General features: G+C 35.7%; 1 protein-coding gene across 1 annotated transcript in view; it reads right to left on the bottom strand.

Annotated features, from left to right (window-relative positions):
* GRIK2 (glutamate ionotropic receptor kainate type subunit 2) overlaps positions 1 to 15,636 on the bottom strand; it is a 754,527-nt gene that overhangs the window by 483,228 nt on the left and 255,663 nt on the right. Inside the window, exons 2-3 of the mRNA XM_004710894.2 lie at positions 13,103 to 13,270; positions 9,402 to 9,659 (exon numbers count right to left, since the gene is read on the bottom strand). Of these exons, the coding sequence (XP_004710951.1) occupies positions 9,402 to 9,659; positions 13,103 to 13,270 (426 nt within the window). The remainder of the gene's footprint in view (positions 1 to 9,401; positions 9,660 to 13,102; positions 13,271 to 15,636) is intronic.

Raw genomic sequence — 15,636 nt, 5'->3', positions numbered from 1 at the left:
TGTTAGATATCCAAGTGAAGATGATTAATTTAATGGACAATGAATACAGGGTTTGGCAAATTAGCAAAAGGTCCACACTGATGTGTCGTCAGCATATAGGTAGAGGAGGCATACAGGTTAGATGAAAGTTTGGAGGAGGATGAAGTAAGCAAGTGAGTAAATAACGAGACCTTAACAACAACAAAAAAAAAATCAGCATTTAAAGAGGAAGGAAAGAAAGAAGAGAATGGAAATTGATGACTGAAAAGAAAGAGGTAATAAGGAGGCAATGATGCCGCAAAACCAGAGCAGGAGTTTAATTTTCCTCTTGCAGGAAAGAGAACTCAAAGTGCTCACGTGTTTCAGAGAGATAATACAGGTATTATCACTCACCTCTGCTGCACAAAAGGGGAGGCCAGACAAGAACAGGAAAAGGCTAGAGAAAATGTGCTTGTCAATGTACTCACTCCAATATGTCCCAGGTTTAAATTTAGGAAATCTGGCAGTGTCTGAACACCACCAGGAGAATTATTTTCATTTGGTAATTATTTATTATTTCTCTCCAAACAAAAGCAAATATCATTGACCGTTGAGGTTATATGTAAGATTTGTTCCTTCTCTTTCCTTGGGCCTTTGTATGTATTTATTTTGCTACCTGCAGAAAATGAATGAGGTGATGGCTGTAGGTTAGGAACTTTATTTTTGCTTTTAAGTTGTGGCAAATATACTTAAGGATTTTATAACATGGAAAAATTAGCTCTATGAATACATTTACAAATACTCCCTATCATATAACCACAGCCCATAAAATAATATTCACAGCCATTCTTATGCTAGCTTAAATATGAATAAAGGAACCATGCTGAAGCATAACCAACTTTGTAGAAACACAAAACGATGTAATCAACTATATCCAAATAATTAGGCTTAACACATAATTGCTAATTGTATTTGTACTTGGAATTAGGGAACACATCACTTAAACCTTTGTACTTAGAACATACAACATATAATCATCTTAGATCCAAATTACCCTACTCCTTGAAATAAAATCAAAATTATTTGGTTCTGTGTTTTACAATATAAATATTGTTATATAATTAAAAAGCCATGTCTTCCAGGAATATTTTCATATGAAATTAATATATTTAATTATTTTAAACAAATTTAAGATCACGTAAATGAATTCTTGCTATTTATTGACTTTCCATTTTATTAAACTACTTCCAAAAGCACACACAAATCCATCTAGACCACATTTTATGAACATACTTCATCCAGGTTAAGAAATTAGTGAAGAAGGTGTTTCTGCTTTTTAATTAAATAAAAACGAACTTCAACCTTTTAAAAAGGTTTCTTAGTTCACATCAGAGAAACCAATCAATGTCCAAGTTATTAAATATTATGATTCCTATGGCAGATGCCTGATTTTCTTTCATTAATGAAAGACATTACATTATCTCCCTAAATTCTTCCCATGCCTATATTCATCTCCCTTACCATCTTCCTTAAGTGGACTCTTTCGTATCACAGCACTGTTTCCTTGCTGATTTTCTTAGTTTCCTAGTATGACAAATAAATTCACAGAGTAAAACAAAAGTGGGAGCAGAATATGACCATATTAAAGTAATCGTTTATGTATTTCTGATACTTTCGATTATACTTATTGATCCCAAGTGGGTACATCTCAAAATAAAGGTACTTTGAACTGGACTTAGCAGGTCCTCTGTTAAGTCTCCTTTTTCTTTTCTTCCTTCTTATTCATTATTAGACCAGATTACAATCATAGAGATTATTTTTATCTTCTGTCTCGTTTGCCTTATTCACTTGCTTCCTCACTAAATCCTACAGTTTACATTTAATAAATCTTTCTAGAATTTTTTTCAGACACGTTCTTAAGAACCGCCCTAATTGAGAGGGTCATCCGTTTTCTCGTGACTACTTCAGAAACACTTAGTTTCCCATCCTGTCTTCCTCTCCACCATAGCTCAGGAACCCAGTGCATTCTCCGCACCGCAATAGCTCAAAATAATGACACCACAAAAGACCTAAAAGACCACCAAGCACCTACTGCGATGTCAGAGCACTGAACAGAGTGCGCTCTGGGTGTCTAAGGTAACGGCTCGGATCTCTTCCTTGCTGTGTAGGTAATCTTGCTTCTATTCCCTGAGCCTCAATCTTCCCTTTAAAAAAACAAACAAAACCTGGGAATAATAAAATGTGCTATGTAACCAGTTACTTGTTAGTTGGATTGATTCCAACTCAGACAACTCCAGGATGTCAATGTAAAACTGCAGTCCATGGAATTTTAGTGATGATTTTTTAGAACAAGGTTGGTAAGCTTTTCTTCTGATATCAACCTTTGCACGACACAGGGGTTTCTCATAAAACGCAGTAACGAATAAATGCCATCTAGCACACATATGGTGAAAGTTTTAAGCTCATACTCTGTGCTTTGCTCTAGAAGGCACATTAACTGCATACACATCTGACCACTCGTGACAAAAGTCCTGCCAAACATGCATTCTCTTCCGTTTATTAGTGCATACACTCAGATATACAAGTAACGTGCGACAAAATACACAAGAGCAAGAATTTCATGCCAGAAGATCCTCATATCCAGGGTCACACACACCACAATAGTCTCGTCTGCTAGGTGTCTCCCCCTCGACATGCTCCTGTCTCATTTCTTGAAAAAAGGAATAACATGAATGTACACTGCCCCCTGGGGAACTCTGACTCTGTGGCAGACTTGGAAAGTAGAATTATATTACATAACTAAAACTAGTCTTGCTGTAACCATGCAGATTGGAGCAGCGGGATCCAGAGGAAGGAGAGGAACTGGTCGAAGGCTCTTTGTGATCACCACACTTACATAAATTCTTGTACCTTCTGCCTCATGGCAACATAACCAATTACTTACCCCAGTGAACATTTTTTATCTATAAAGAAGATACAATCGCATCTTCATGTATCCACTGCCTTAAATATCTGTTAAAGTACTTCCGTGAATCAGGACAGTCTAGACGAGGGTGCTGGAATGCTGAGCAGGTTTAATCCATCCTTGCTACATCTGTGCTTGCTCCACTGGAGTACGCACAAGCAAAAACAAGCAATTCATGATGTCATGAGTGATCTCATGGGGGGAGTCCCATCAAAGTACCACGGAGCTATGGAAAGATGTTGGGGGAGACCGTGGGCAAGGCGTGGTGCATGGGAGTTGTTCTTTGTGGTGTGCGTAAGCTTGTATATGCAAATGTGCAACATGGCTATGTGGACATTAGCGGGTGGAAGCAGTGGAGGGCAGAATGCGAGCTCTCCTGGCAGATAGAACAGTATTTCAGTAACTGAAAGCATTTAGGGATGACATTTGAAAGAAACAAAGGGATGAAAGCACATGTTATTGGAGAGTCACAGGGACCCGATCACATCCAAGCCTTCACTTTTAAGCCTTGCTTTAAAAGTTATACCTTATCCCGAGAGTAAATGAGAAAGTATTCAGAGAAAGAATGGAACAGGGTTGAATGTTTTTTTTATTACTCAGACCATGTTACAGACACTGGATTGGAGGAATGCAGAATTGGAGTCTAGAGATCAGCTAGGAGCCTGTGGCCAGTAAAGCCTGTAAGAGATGATGGAGTTCTTCACCTAAGGAAATATGAAAGGAAAGTACAGATCGGAGAGGTCACAGAAATAAAGAATTGGTGACCCACAGACATTGAATGTAGGGATGCAAAACTAGGAAAAATCAATATAAGCGGGTACCTACTGCATTTGATGAGCAGAAGAACCCAGCCCTCCACGCAGAATGTCTGGCGGGAGCATAAGCCATTACTTTCAGACTCAGAAAGTTGTGGTGACTTTCAAATGAGACGCTTTGTGTGAGAACAGCTACAGCCATGGCTAGTGAATTACAATGCATTAAAAAATTAGGAAATCATTTCCATTTCTTTCTTCTCTTTTCCTGAATTGCACTGTTAATGGCAAAACTGGAAATACTATCTCTGGCTCTGTTTACCAGTCCAGAGTTCCTTGTTAATGGACCGCTGATCTATAAACAAAGATGAAAAACAGAGATTTTAAAGCAAATATTCACAATTTTTCCTGGAATTGCTTACAAGCTGACAGCTAGCCTACTTATTTTTAGTTTATCTTTAAAAGGAATCAGATGTTCCCAAATGACTGACAGGAGCACGGCTCTGTTTCTGGAGCCAATTCTTTCCCATCAATTTTGGACATCGTTCAGAGCTACAGCAGACGTTTCAGGGTGTTTAAAAGCATTCATCCACGACAACAACAAATGCTGATTATCGTAAAAAATAAGCCGCTCCTGTTAACAGCATTCTAAGAATTTCTCCTCCTCCAGCACTATAATTCATCTGTTGTCACATCTGTTTGGGGGATGGTAACAAAGGCTACACGAATGGACAATTATCTTGTATCAAACTGGACAAAACACAAAGCAGAAATGATTATACATGGAAGGAGCGGCACACATAACAACTAAATCTAGAACAGAAATAAGAAACGTGCATGTAAAGTAGCACAGGTGTGTCCTACAGTGAACAGCAGATGCACAGGTTGGTAAGGGAACCAATAAATATATATCTTGATACATATGAGATGGGGTGTCCCCATTTCAGTCCACAGGCCTAGCTATAATCAAATTTCTTCACATATCATCAAATAGATATCTGTTACTTAAACTCAATATCCAATGATATTCTTGGAAATAATACTATCTTATGAGCATTAGAAAGGGAGGCAGAAGTTCTGAAAGTAAATCATAGCTCAGCACTCCTTCCTATAAGTTGACTTAATGTGTATTATATTGTATTCGAGTGCCAAAGTTTTATTTTTAGTTTCATTAGCTTTGTTAAAATTCAAAATCTGAAGTTTATAAATGATGGTTTGTGCTATCATTAAAATTCTACCTGAAGAATTTTGAACATATTTAAGGATACTTAAGGAACTAAAACTGCTTGTGATAGACACATAATCTGTTGTTAATTTGAGAATAAAGAGCAAAGCGGTAGAGTTTAGCCAGTCAATTGGGTCGCAGCTTGTTGACCTCGTTTGGAGGTGCTAAAGAGATAAATAGCTCACTGAAGGTGGGACATTCGCTCACTCCCTGCAAGGCATTGCTGAAGATGAGCCTGATGGAGCTATGCTGATGCAGCCAAAGGCCGCAGCTGGAGGAGCCACATGGAGACCCACACCAGTGTTGAGATGCTTCTACTGCCACTGGAGCCACAAGACTTTCCACACATTGGCCTGTGATCTTCCTGCATTCAGCATCATATTATGTGTTGTGTGAGTCTGAAGAGGAATTTATAGATTAGTATCAGACATAGGGGCTAATGTCGGACTTACGGACTTGGTCTGGACTGGGCTGGGATGTTTTCTCAATATTCAATTACTCTTGTATATAAAGCTCTTTCTTATACACATATGAGTGTCTCTGGATTTGTTTCTCTAGTCAACTCAGACCAATACACTCATTTTATATACTAAGGAATGCATTTCAAAGGGACACTTCTGCTTACCATCGAGTCAGTTCTACTATAATCATATCAAGAACACCTACGTTCTCAAAAGTTGCTTCAATTTAAGTGGGCCATAAATGGTCTGCTACAAATACGATCAGTCTATTACAGATTATCTTGAAAGTATGCACCATCACATAGCCTTCTATAGGTGCTTGAAAATAAATAAATTATGCTGTTATCTTCAATAGTATATATCCAGAAGGGATCTCATGACCAGCAAGATCCAGGAGCAACATGAGTCTTGGTACAGTGAACCTGCTGGATGCAGATGACAGTTACAACTTTAAAGGAGCAGCAACAGAACCAGAAACCAGAGCATGGACCAGAATGATGGACTTGCCAACCCAGGGAGCAGGTAAAATTGGATGCTTCTGTGCAGGAGGCTGGCTAATGTAGTGGGATGCCTCTGAGTACTTAATTGGAGAATTTGGACTTGCTGATCCACAGAAATAGAACAGAACACTTCAGGGCTGAGGCTACTGGAATGGGGTGCCTCTAAACACTCCATACAGTGAGCTGGGTTTGCTGATCCATAGAGCTGGGCTGGATGCCTTCAGGCTGAGACAGCAGAGTGGCATGCCCTTTGGACATTTATTAGCAGACCTAAAAGAACTTTGTGCTGTGTCCTGATAAATAATTCTACCCTGAGTATTTCTCACTGGCATTATAACTTGCTAACTTCCTTAATAACACCTTTAATCATGAATTTTGTCTGTGAGTTCTGTGTAGCCATTGAAACAGATATTAGGACCCAAAGAAGTATATTAGAGAATATTAATTTAGACAACACAGTAACCACCTACGTACATATTAGAAATGCTCCTTAAGGCTCTGAACTTTTGGAAGTAGATTATTAGACTGAACAAGTATTTCTATCACCTTCAAAGCAATGGAAGTGGAAAAGCTTTTAATAGTAACTCAAACTGTTTCAAAAAATGTCATCTAAAGTCAGGTCTCTATTGAATGAATGTAACTCATAACAAGTGATATTTTTGTATTTAAATTGTCTTCAACGATATAAATGTTTAGCATATGATCTAAATCAGGGATAGATCAGTCACATATATACTTTTCCTTAATATGACCTTGATCACAAATCCCGTTGTCTTTATTCAATCACTCCTAAACCATACATATAAAGTAAATTACAATAGTAGCCAAACACATAGAATAGGATAGAAAGATTGTATATCCATAAACATTTAGAGCACCTAAAAATCTTTTGCTACCATCAGGAATTTTTAAATAAATAAGAAATAAAAACAAAATAACATATGTATTACAGATGCTTTCACACAATATATATATATATACTATATATAACATATGACATTTACATGTTAAAATATATCTGTATGAGGGTATGTAATATTTACTGAAAACGAAGAAATATAAAAACTAATTGATTTACAATGCATATGTATTTATGTGTATTGTCATGCATAAACATGGGTACAACTTGTAACTACAGATATCCCACACCACCACATTATACAAATTCAGGAGATCATTCACACAGAACCTGTCATTCAAAAAGTGGCATCTAGCACTTAACCATTGGCAGAATGATAATGATTTGGGAATTAGAACATAATGCCGTGAATTTAGTAGTTACAACTTTACGCAAAAAAAAACCCCACATCAAACATAGTTTTAAACACTTTTATTAACAAAATTCTAAATTAAAAACGGGTAGACAAGTGTTAGTTTGGGTGAAAGAGAAGACAATATACAATGAGAGGAAGGTTCGAGTAAAAACTATGGAGACAAAGAGAGACACTGGGAGCCTTTCCAGCGTTTAAGAAAACACAGGCACATATTGCTGTACACAATCCTGCAGCAGTGGTCATCTGAGAGTGATTCTTGGAGAGACAAACACACTGAACAGGTGTGAAGGATGTCTGAGCATGTATCTATGAATAGCCAAAGGTTTGGCAGGGGATTTGTGAGTTTGTGTAAATTTACCTTTGCTTAAAATGTAGTTATAAACATGATGTTGCATACAGAGGCAAAGTTATTAAAACTTCTTAGACATAGCCAAACACCTTGAAGCTGAGCTGCTGGGCCTCTAGGGGGATCAGGCCCATAGCCTTGGGGAACATCAAGGTCAAGTAGCATAACATAGTTCACACCGATGATGTTTTACACCCTGCTTTGGAAACTAGCACCTGGGGACATAAAGGCTCACAAATGGCCATCTAACATGCTATAGGCCCTTTCCATCTGGAGGAAAGAAGAGGCAAAATTGAAATACACGGGGAAACAACTAGTCTGACCTACACAAACATCAGTGTCCGAAACCCTGAGACCAGAGGAACTAAATGGTGCCCAGTTACCACTACCAACTGCTCTGAAAGGATGGTCCTGGATAGAGTATGATAAAAATCTGGGACAAAGCACAAAATTATACAAAAAAACAAGTCAAATGGTTGGATAGACTGGTTAAGAACCCTACGACTACGGCCCTAGATACCCTTCAGGTCTGAAACTGAAGTCACACCTGTATCAGAATAACTATTTAAGGTCAAAAGAGCAGTACTTACTCAAGAGAGAGGGCTGGATGAGAAGTAGGAATGGAAACAAGAAACACAGGAAGGAAGAGGGGTAACTGATTATTCATCAAGGAGATTCCAGTGAATGAGTTGTGAAAGGAAAATCAGTATGGCTTGTTGGAAATAAAACTAATGATCTGCTCTGTAAATCATCACCTAATGTACAATCAATAAGTTAAAAATAATAAAAATCTTATATTTCTTATTCAGGAAGCCTAAATTTACTGATTTATATTTGAACTCACTTTTTTTTAATCCCAAAGAAAATGTTTTTTAAATTAGTTTCATTATTTTTCCAACCCTGTAGTTAGCAATTTGCAGATGGCAAATTTTAAGGCAAATTAAGCAATTTCTACACATGGTTCAGTATACGGCATGGGTAAGGAAATGAGCTCTGTGTTCATTCTGAAGAATTCACATTCAAATAAATGTCAATTTAGATACAAATAAATGAAGGTAAATGGAAATCCACTAGAAAATGAAGAGCTTTCTATATTCTATTTTTTAAAACTCTCTTAACATGAAATCCCTACCTACATAATTACCTGATCACAAATAGAACTACTAAGGAAAATTGAAACATTAACCTGCTCATTTTCTTCCCTAAATCTATTAGACTTATTTTTCACTGAAACCTTGTGATTACCATTAATGTACAAAATATTAGAACACATTAAAACAAGAAAGTAAATTCAACCTCTAAATAGCAAATAATCATTACAATAGTCACTTAAGACTCCAACACACAAAAAAATCAATTAGTAAATTTAATTTCACATATGTCTAAACTATACCTGCATATAAGCAATTATAACACATATTTCAAAGGGTACCATAGTGCTCCCCATTGAGAACACTCTTTTTAACCATTTGTATGTCATATAGACATAAGTTATTATTTTAATGTGTGGGGATTTTTGGTATATAAACAGCTAAAGAAATAAAGTAAAATTGTATTCTTTCTTGATTGGTTTCACTGTAAACCTGTCATGAGATTTTTTTTATTTAAGAAAGTTACCTTAAGTTAAAGGGAAATTTTTCAAATAAGTGTTTCAGTATTATACTACATACAATTTCTATCCTTTTCCCAAATAATACTGTTTAAACGAAATGATTAAAATGTACCAATTTAACAAATATATAGAAAGTGTTTATGATTAGGTTGCCATTTGAATCTGCAAAATTAGTATTGGTATTTGGTACCAAAAGCTTTTTCCAACTTTTAAATTAAACAAAACACTGTATATAATAATAATAATAAAATGGAATGAATTTTTTAAAATCTATATTTAAAGTGCAGGCACAAGGCTGTTTTTCTTACCAGTGCTGTCATCATACACTACTGTAACGGTTTTCCACTTGAAAAACTGAACCAGGTCCAGAATAGCACGACTGAGTGAAGAGAAGTCTGGGTAGAGACTGACATAGAAGGAATCTTTGTTGTCAGACACCTGGTGTTTCCAGCGGGTTTGTATGTGGGGAACACCCAGAGCATTACAGATGGACTGGACTGCGTTTGCGGAAGAGCTGTGCGAAGGGCCAAAGATGGCGGCCACCCCAAGAGATAGTTGATCACAGGCTGAAAAGAAGAAAGAGGTCTATCAAAGAGAAGAGAAACCAGCCAACAGATACTATAGTATTACTGAAATCCAAATGGAAAATTCTTCAACAAAAATAATTTGCTCCCAGCTAACCACTCAAAGAACAATAGCTGCACACAGTTAAATACATGGTATGAGTTAAATGCTTACACACATGACATGGGTCAAGATTTGTATACAGTCATGCATATAAAACGAGACATGGTTCATACAAAGTGATGCCACATGGATCAATCTCCTCAAGTGTGAGAGAAAATGAAAGTGTTTTATAAGTATTCACTATTCTTTATTTAATTTTTGGATAATATAAGCCTTTTATATTTTCTGAGCATATATTTTTTAAGTTTGTATTTTATATTCACTCTTAGGAAAATTTATTTATACTCATAATAATCACAATAGCATAAAAAAGCATAAATTAGTGTTTATTCATACCAGAAAGGATGGTCTGTGTCAGGTCTTGAAACTACACTAAAACAACTAGCAAATTCTAGGCTAGAAAATGAAGTAATTTGATAAACATAAAAATTATCTTTAAATATTTGAAGAGCCGGACTGTTGAAGAGGCTTAAGCATCTTTCATTTGACTGCCAAAGTAAGAATTAGGACAATTAGCTTGAAGATCCTTAAAGCTTTTGATTCAATGTAAATATGTATTTTAAAAATATGTAATAGGAAATATCCACAAATGGAATTAAAAACACTCACTGCCATTGAGATGACTCTGATTCATAGCAATGCTGTATAGACTATTCCAAAGGAAAATGATTTGCCATCTTTTGCAAATATTTAAACAGAACTAAAGAGGGTTATTACCAGTATTTAGGCATCAACTGGGTGTTCAGAATCAATTCCCCTAACTTGGATATAATTCGATTGTGCAAAAATTTTCTGGGATATTTCCATGGGGAATATGTACTAAAGTACATCTAAAATTTAAAGTGATGGATGATATATTAACTACTGAAGTATTTAATAACTGAGCAAAATATAGTGGTGATAATTCATATTTGAAGTTTTTTAAACATTTAATTTAATCTAAATAAATATTTTTGAATATGTACATTTTCTCTTTTCAGATAATGATTGGAATTCTGAATCAGTAGGAAGGCTTTGTTAAGTCCAAAGCACATTTCAAACTACAATGAGCAAATACAGGGCAATTATGGGTGGCTGTTTGTTTGCTTATGCGCTTGTTTAAAAAAAAAAATCTTCTATATACAAAATTTAACAAGACTACCTGAATGTACTATTTTTCAAGCCTAGATTTGTTCACTCAATGTGAACTTTCTATTACATATACATTGAGGCTTTTTAACAAAACAAAAAGGAGAAAAAACCTTCAAAACATGACTTTAAGCTGGTTATTTGGGATGTTCCTATGTGTGTTGGAGCAGGAGAAAGGCCAGGCTTTCTGCTCCCCTAAAGAGTTACAGCCTCAGAAGCCCACAGGGGCAGTGCTACCTGTTGTACTAGGTCACCTGGAGTCGGAATCGACTTGCTGACAGTGAACTTGGTTTGGAAGTTTGTGAAATAAGAACCAGAGTGTTCAGTTATCAGAGAAACTATTTAACAGCAAAATATAATTGAAATAAAAACTGGAACATTAATTCATCAAAGTATTCATCAATGGATGAGATCAATATTACCGATGAAACGTGTAAGACTAAACAGAGTAAGTATGAACACTTAGAAATTTTGCTTCTTTTCCTTTGTTTTAAAAATAATTTATAAAATATTAAAATTCAAAATTAAACATCTAGGTCATTTTATAATTAACCAGTCCAACATACTGCCATTGAGCCGATTTGGACACAGAGGGTTTCCAAGCAGATAGTTTAAAATTACTATGGGGGAGAGTCTGGTGGGTTTGAACGGCTCACCTTATAGTCCAAAGCTTACCCAAGAACACCACCGGGACTCCTTCATTAGTCATTAGCCTTACTAACATATATTTACTGAGCCCCTCAGCTTTAAAAACTATATTGGCTCCTCTCTCTCTGACATTATTTGGTAACAAGTCCCTGTGTCTGTCAAGGACAATGGTTCAAGAAGAATGGACCTCAGGGGATGAAACCCGAAGCACTGGCATCCACTCTTCAAGTCTCACCAAAAAAAAGGTACTCATGCACTGATGTGAGTTTTTTCTAGCTTCAGGACAAAGACAGTGGAAGTATTTGATTTTAATAGGTTTTTAATGGGTGATAACATTGTAAGTTCTCCTAATATTTTGGAAACTTTTCACCTCATAATTTTGCTAGGTCATTCCTAGTGACCTTTGTGCTGTTGGAACATTTTAGTCTGTTTTTTAAGGTTCTTCCTTTGAAAGCACCATTTAGAAGTCTATTGGTATGTTATTTATACCGTGCCATATCCCATATTATTTAGTCTAAATGCCTTCATTTGAAGCAGAGCTGCTTCTTTCTAATGGAAATAATTATGTACTATGTCACTAATCAAATGCACTTGTCTTGCGGTTAATGTCTTATTTTGCGATTATGATGACAGATGTCATATTTTGCAGTAACCTTTAACCTTTTATAGCCCTTAAAACCTACCCTCATCCTGATATGGTTCTGAAAGTGGGAAGCGTATTTGTACTTAAAAATGTATGAATTCAAAGGTCAGGCACAATACAATTTTTCTATGAATTTTTTGAGGTACCCTCTTAATAGGTTTTGATAAACAGTTGCTATTTAGAGAGAAAAAAGGAACATTCATCTAAAAAAATATTGTGCCTCATCAGCTACTATTAATATTAATTAGTTTAGATGAAATCCGTGCCAAGATAGAATGACGAATAATTATGTAAATTTTTATCAATGTAAGATAGCAAAAAAAACAATATTAATAGTACATAAATGCAAACATCTTTTAAATATATAAAGTTAAAACAATCGGCTTCTTTTAGGAAAATCTGTATTTTAAATGCAATTTCTATTGTATAAATGTGAGCTGTGTAACAGAAAAATCAACTACTTGGGTTCAATGAAGCTATAAAAATAGGTGTCAGATACATTTACTTAAAGTAAGAGAATAGAATAGTTTCTGTATTTCCTTCCTTCCCAAATAAATGTTAGATTCATGTTGCATGAATTATTTTCACCTTCTTATCATTTAAAATATAATTTTCAACACAATTTAAGAAAAATAATGTAATGTAGAAGGCATTCTAATTTCTATGTAATCTAATTTTATATCATTTTATATTTATTTTCAGGCATGACAAACATTAAGTGATTAAAAAAGTGAACATAGAGTATATATAAAGTAAAGGTTGTCAAAAGTATCCTTAGTAAAAGAAACTCTTTTGTTAAAATATTCCTAGTAACATATTAGTCCCATCTTGGAATTGAGAAATTTCTAAGAATACCTTGAAATTTGATTTCAACAAATAGAATATTACGTATCTATCAATTACCTTTCTTAGATGCTTCAAAGCTGTCATAAAGGTTTATCTTCTGAGTGTCATAGGTTAGGGTGGTATTGGGCAATAAAGTTCTATTTCTGTTAATTGTGTTCACGGCAAATCTGAATGCAAGTTCCTCAGCTCCCATTGGGCCAGATTCCACATATTCAAAAATACCACCTGAAAAAAAGAAAGAGAACAATCACACCATCATACTGTTCTTTAAAATAAAAGTCAGAAATTTTCTGTACTTTATGAAATTATGTATGTGCATGGGTGTGATCTATTTACATGCATATAATTCCAAATCTGGGAATTATGTGCTTTTAGACAAATTCACACTGGTAAATTTGCCTAGGTGTTGCTGCCTAAGTTTAATGTGATTTTCATATGCTCTCCTCTTTTTTCGTTAGCGATTGCTTCTTCCAAGGCCTACATATACCTGGATTTTGACTTAAATTCTGATAATCACCCAAGCTAAAAGTTTGTACACAGTTTAGTTCCAAAGTGATTGATCAACTGTACTGACAATGAGTTACAAAATTAACCCTTGAGGCAATCATAACAAATGGTTTTCTGTACATTGTTATACCAGGATTCTTTTCGAACAATTTTATGACACTTTTCGTGTTAAAAGATAGGAGGGTGGAGGGACTGCTTGCACATTCGAACCTTTTAATTGCAAGAAAGAACAAAGTGGCATTTCTCTCTTCCTTTTACTCCAAATCCCTTTTTCAGAAGACACTTGACATTTGTGAAGGATACCTCTCCAAAACTATGCAAATCCCCTAATCAGTGAATTACACTGCAGCATATAATGTTGGCCAAAACTGTAGAATATAATTAAAGACCATGTCCCTTCAATTTATCACTTTCTCACAGCTGTGTCTCAACCCAGTTCCCTCATTTGTTCCCAGTCTTCCTTCTTCCTGCTATCAACCAACTCTTTATGCTGGGAGGGACCTGAGTCAATTCCATTCCTACAACTGACTCCCTTCCTGAGAGTTAACTTGGTGAGTGGAATGAAGAAGCAGACCAGATCATTGTCCCCTCACACCTCTGTGCTTGAGAAATTAGTACTCTTAAAAGTTCACATCACGTATGGTCAATACAAACTGAGTTCCCTGAGCCTGGTCTAGTTTGTAATTCATCCCTCATCAATAGTCTTTTAACAGTTGAATGTCAGATTAACATACTATTAGCAAAGTCCTTATTATAAATTAGTAAATTGTCATAGTTTTGTAGCAATGCCTCTAAATGTAAAGAATTGTTTTGCTGCATGTCACTTAGTTCATTCGACTCATAACTTCCCCAAAACAGAACTGCCCCATGTGACTGTTTACATGGTAATCTTTAGGAACAGATTGCCAGACCTGTTTTCCACAAAGAAGCTAGAGGGTTAAAACACCAGCCTTTCAGCTAACAGCGAAGCATTGAACCACAAAGGGACTCACCGCCATCTACTTGACGCCAACTCATAGCAGCCCTATAGGACAGGGGAAAATTGCCCCTGGGAATTTCCAAGACTGTCAATGTTTAGGGGAGTAGACAGCCCCTTAGATACCAAGCAAAAGGCACATTTATATGGAAAAGAAACTGGAAAGCCCACTGAATGCCTATTATTTTGAATCATATCTCATATGATTTTTGGCAAACATATGGAGTATTTCACCAATGAAATCAACTCGAGGGCAGTGAGTTGGCTTCCCTGGAAATATATTTAAGGTATTTTGACAACTTGTGCTGAGTAAAATGATAAATATTTAACTGCCTGGTAGGTGTTGACATGAAAGAAAGAGGCTGCTCCGATCAAGTCTTACACACTCTCAGAAACCCAACGGGACAGTTCAGCCTTATAGGGTTGGTAGTCAGGAAATCAGAATCAACTTGACGGCAGTGGGTATGGATTTGGATTTTTTTTAATGCCTTACATATGAGAAATGTCAGTAGTGTGTGTCAGGATGAATTAATATTCTGATTCTGTTACCTGCCAACTATATACATGTGGGTATCTACTTAAAATCTTAGCCTGAATTTCCCTCATCCTTAAAACAGGCACCACAATACACAATTCTGCATAGAATTCCTAAAAAGATTAAATGATAGTTCACATAAAAGTCTTCAAACAACGGGGTCATGGAGTGAGCACTCAGTAAGGTTCCATGTAATCTTCAAAGAAATCTGAAGTTATATCATTCTTATCATTCTTCCTGTTATACAGAATGAACCATTCAGCCCAGTGGTTCTCAACCTTCCTCATGCCGTGACCCTTTAATATAGTTTCTCATGTTGTGGTGACCCCCAATCATTAAATTATTTCTCTTGCAATTTCATAACTATAATTTTGCTACTGTTATGAATTGTAATGTAAATATCTGATATGCAGGATGTATTTTCATTGTTACAAATTTAACATAAAGCATAGTGATTAATCACAAAAATAATATATAATTATATATTGTGAAATATTTATTTCTAACTACAAATAAATGAAATTTTATCTTGAAGCATGGTGTAGCATGGGTAATAGTCTTCATGCCAGTACT

Source organism: Echinops telfairi, unplaced genomic scaffold (assembly GCF_000313985.2).
Source record: "Echinops telfairi isolate 266 unplaced genomic scaffold, ASM31398v2 ScPeMD7_3533;HRSCAF=4204_0, whole genome shotgun sequence".
In the NCBI taxonomy this organism is placed as follows: domain Eukaryota; kingdom Metazoa; phylum Chordata; class Mammalia; order Afrosoricida; family Tenrecidae; genus Echinops; species Echinops telfairi.
Note: the sequence above shows the minus strand (reverse complement) of the source record. Positions and strands in the feature narration are given on the sequence as shown.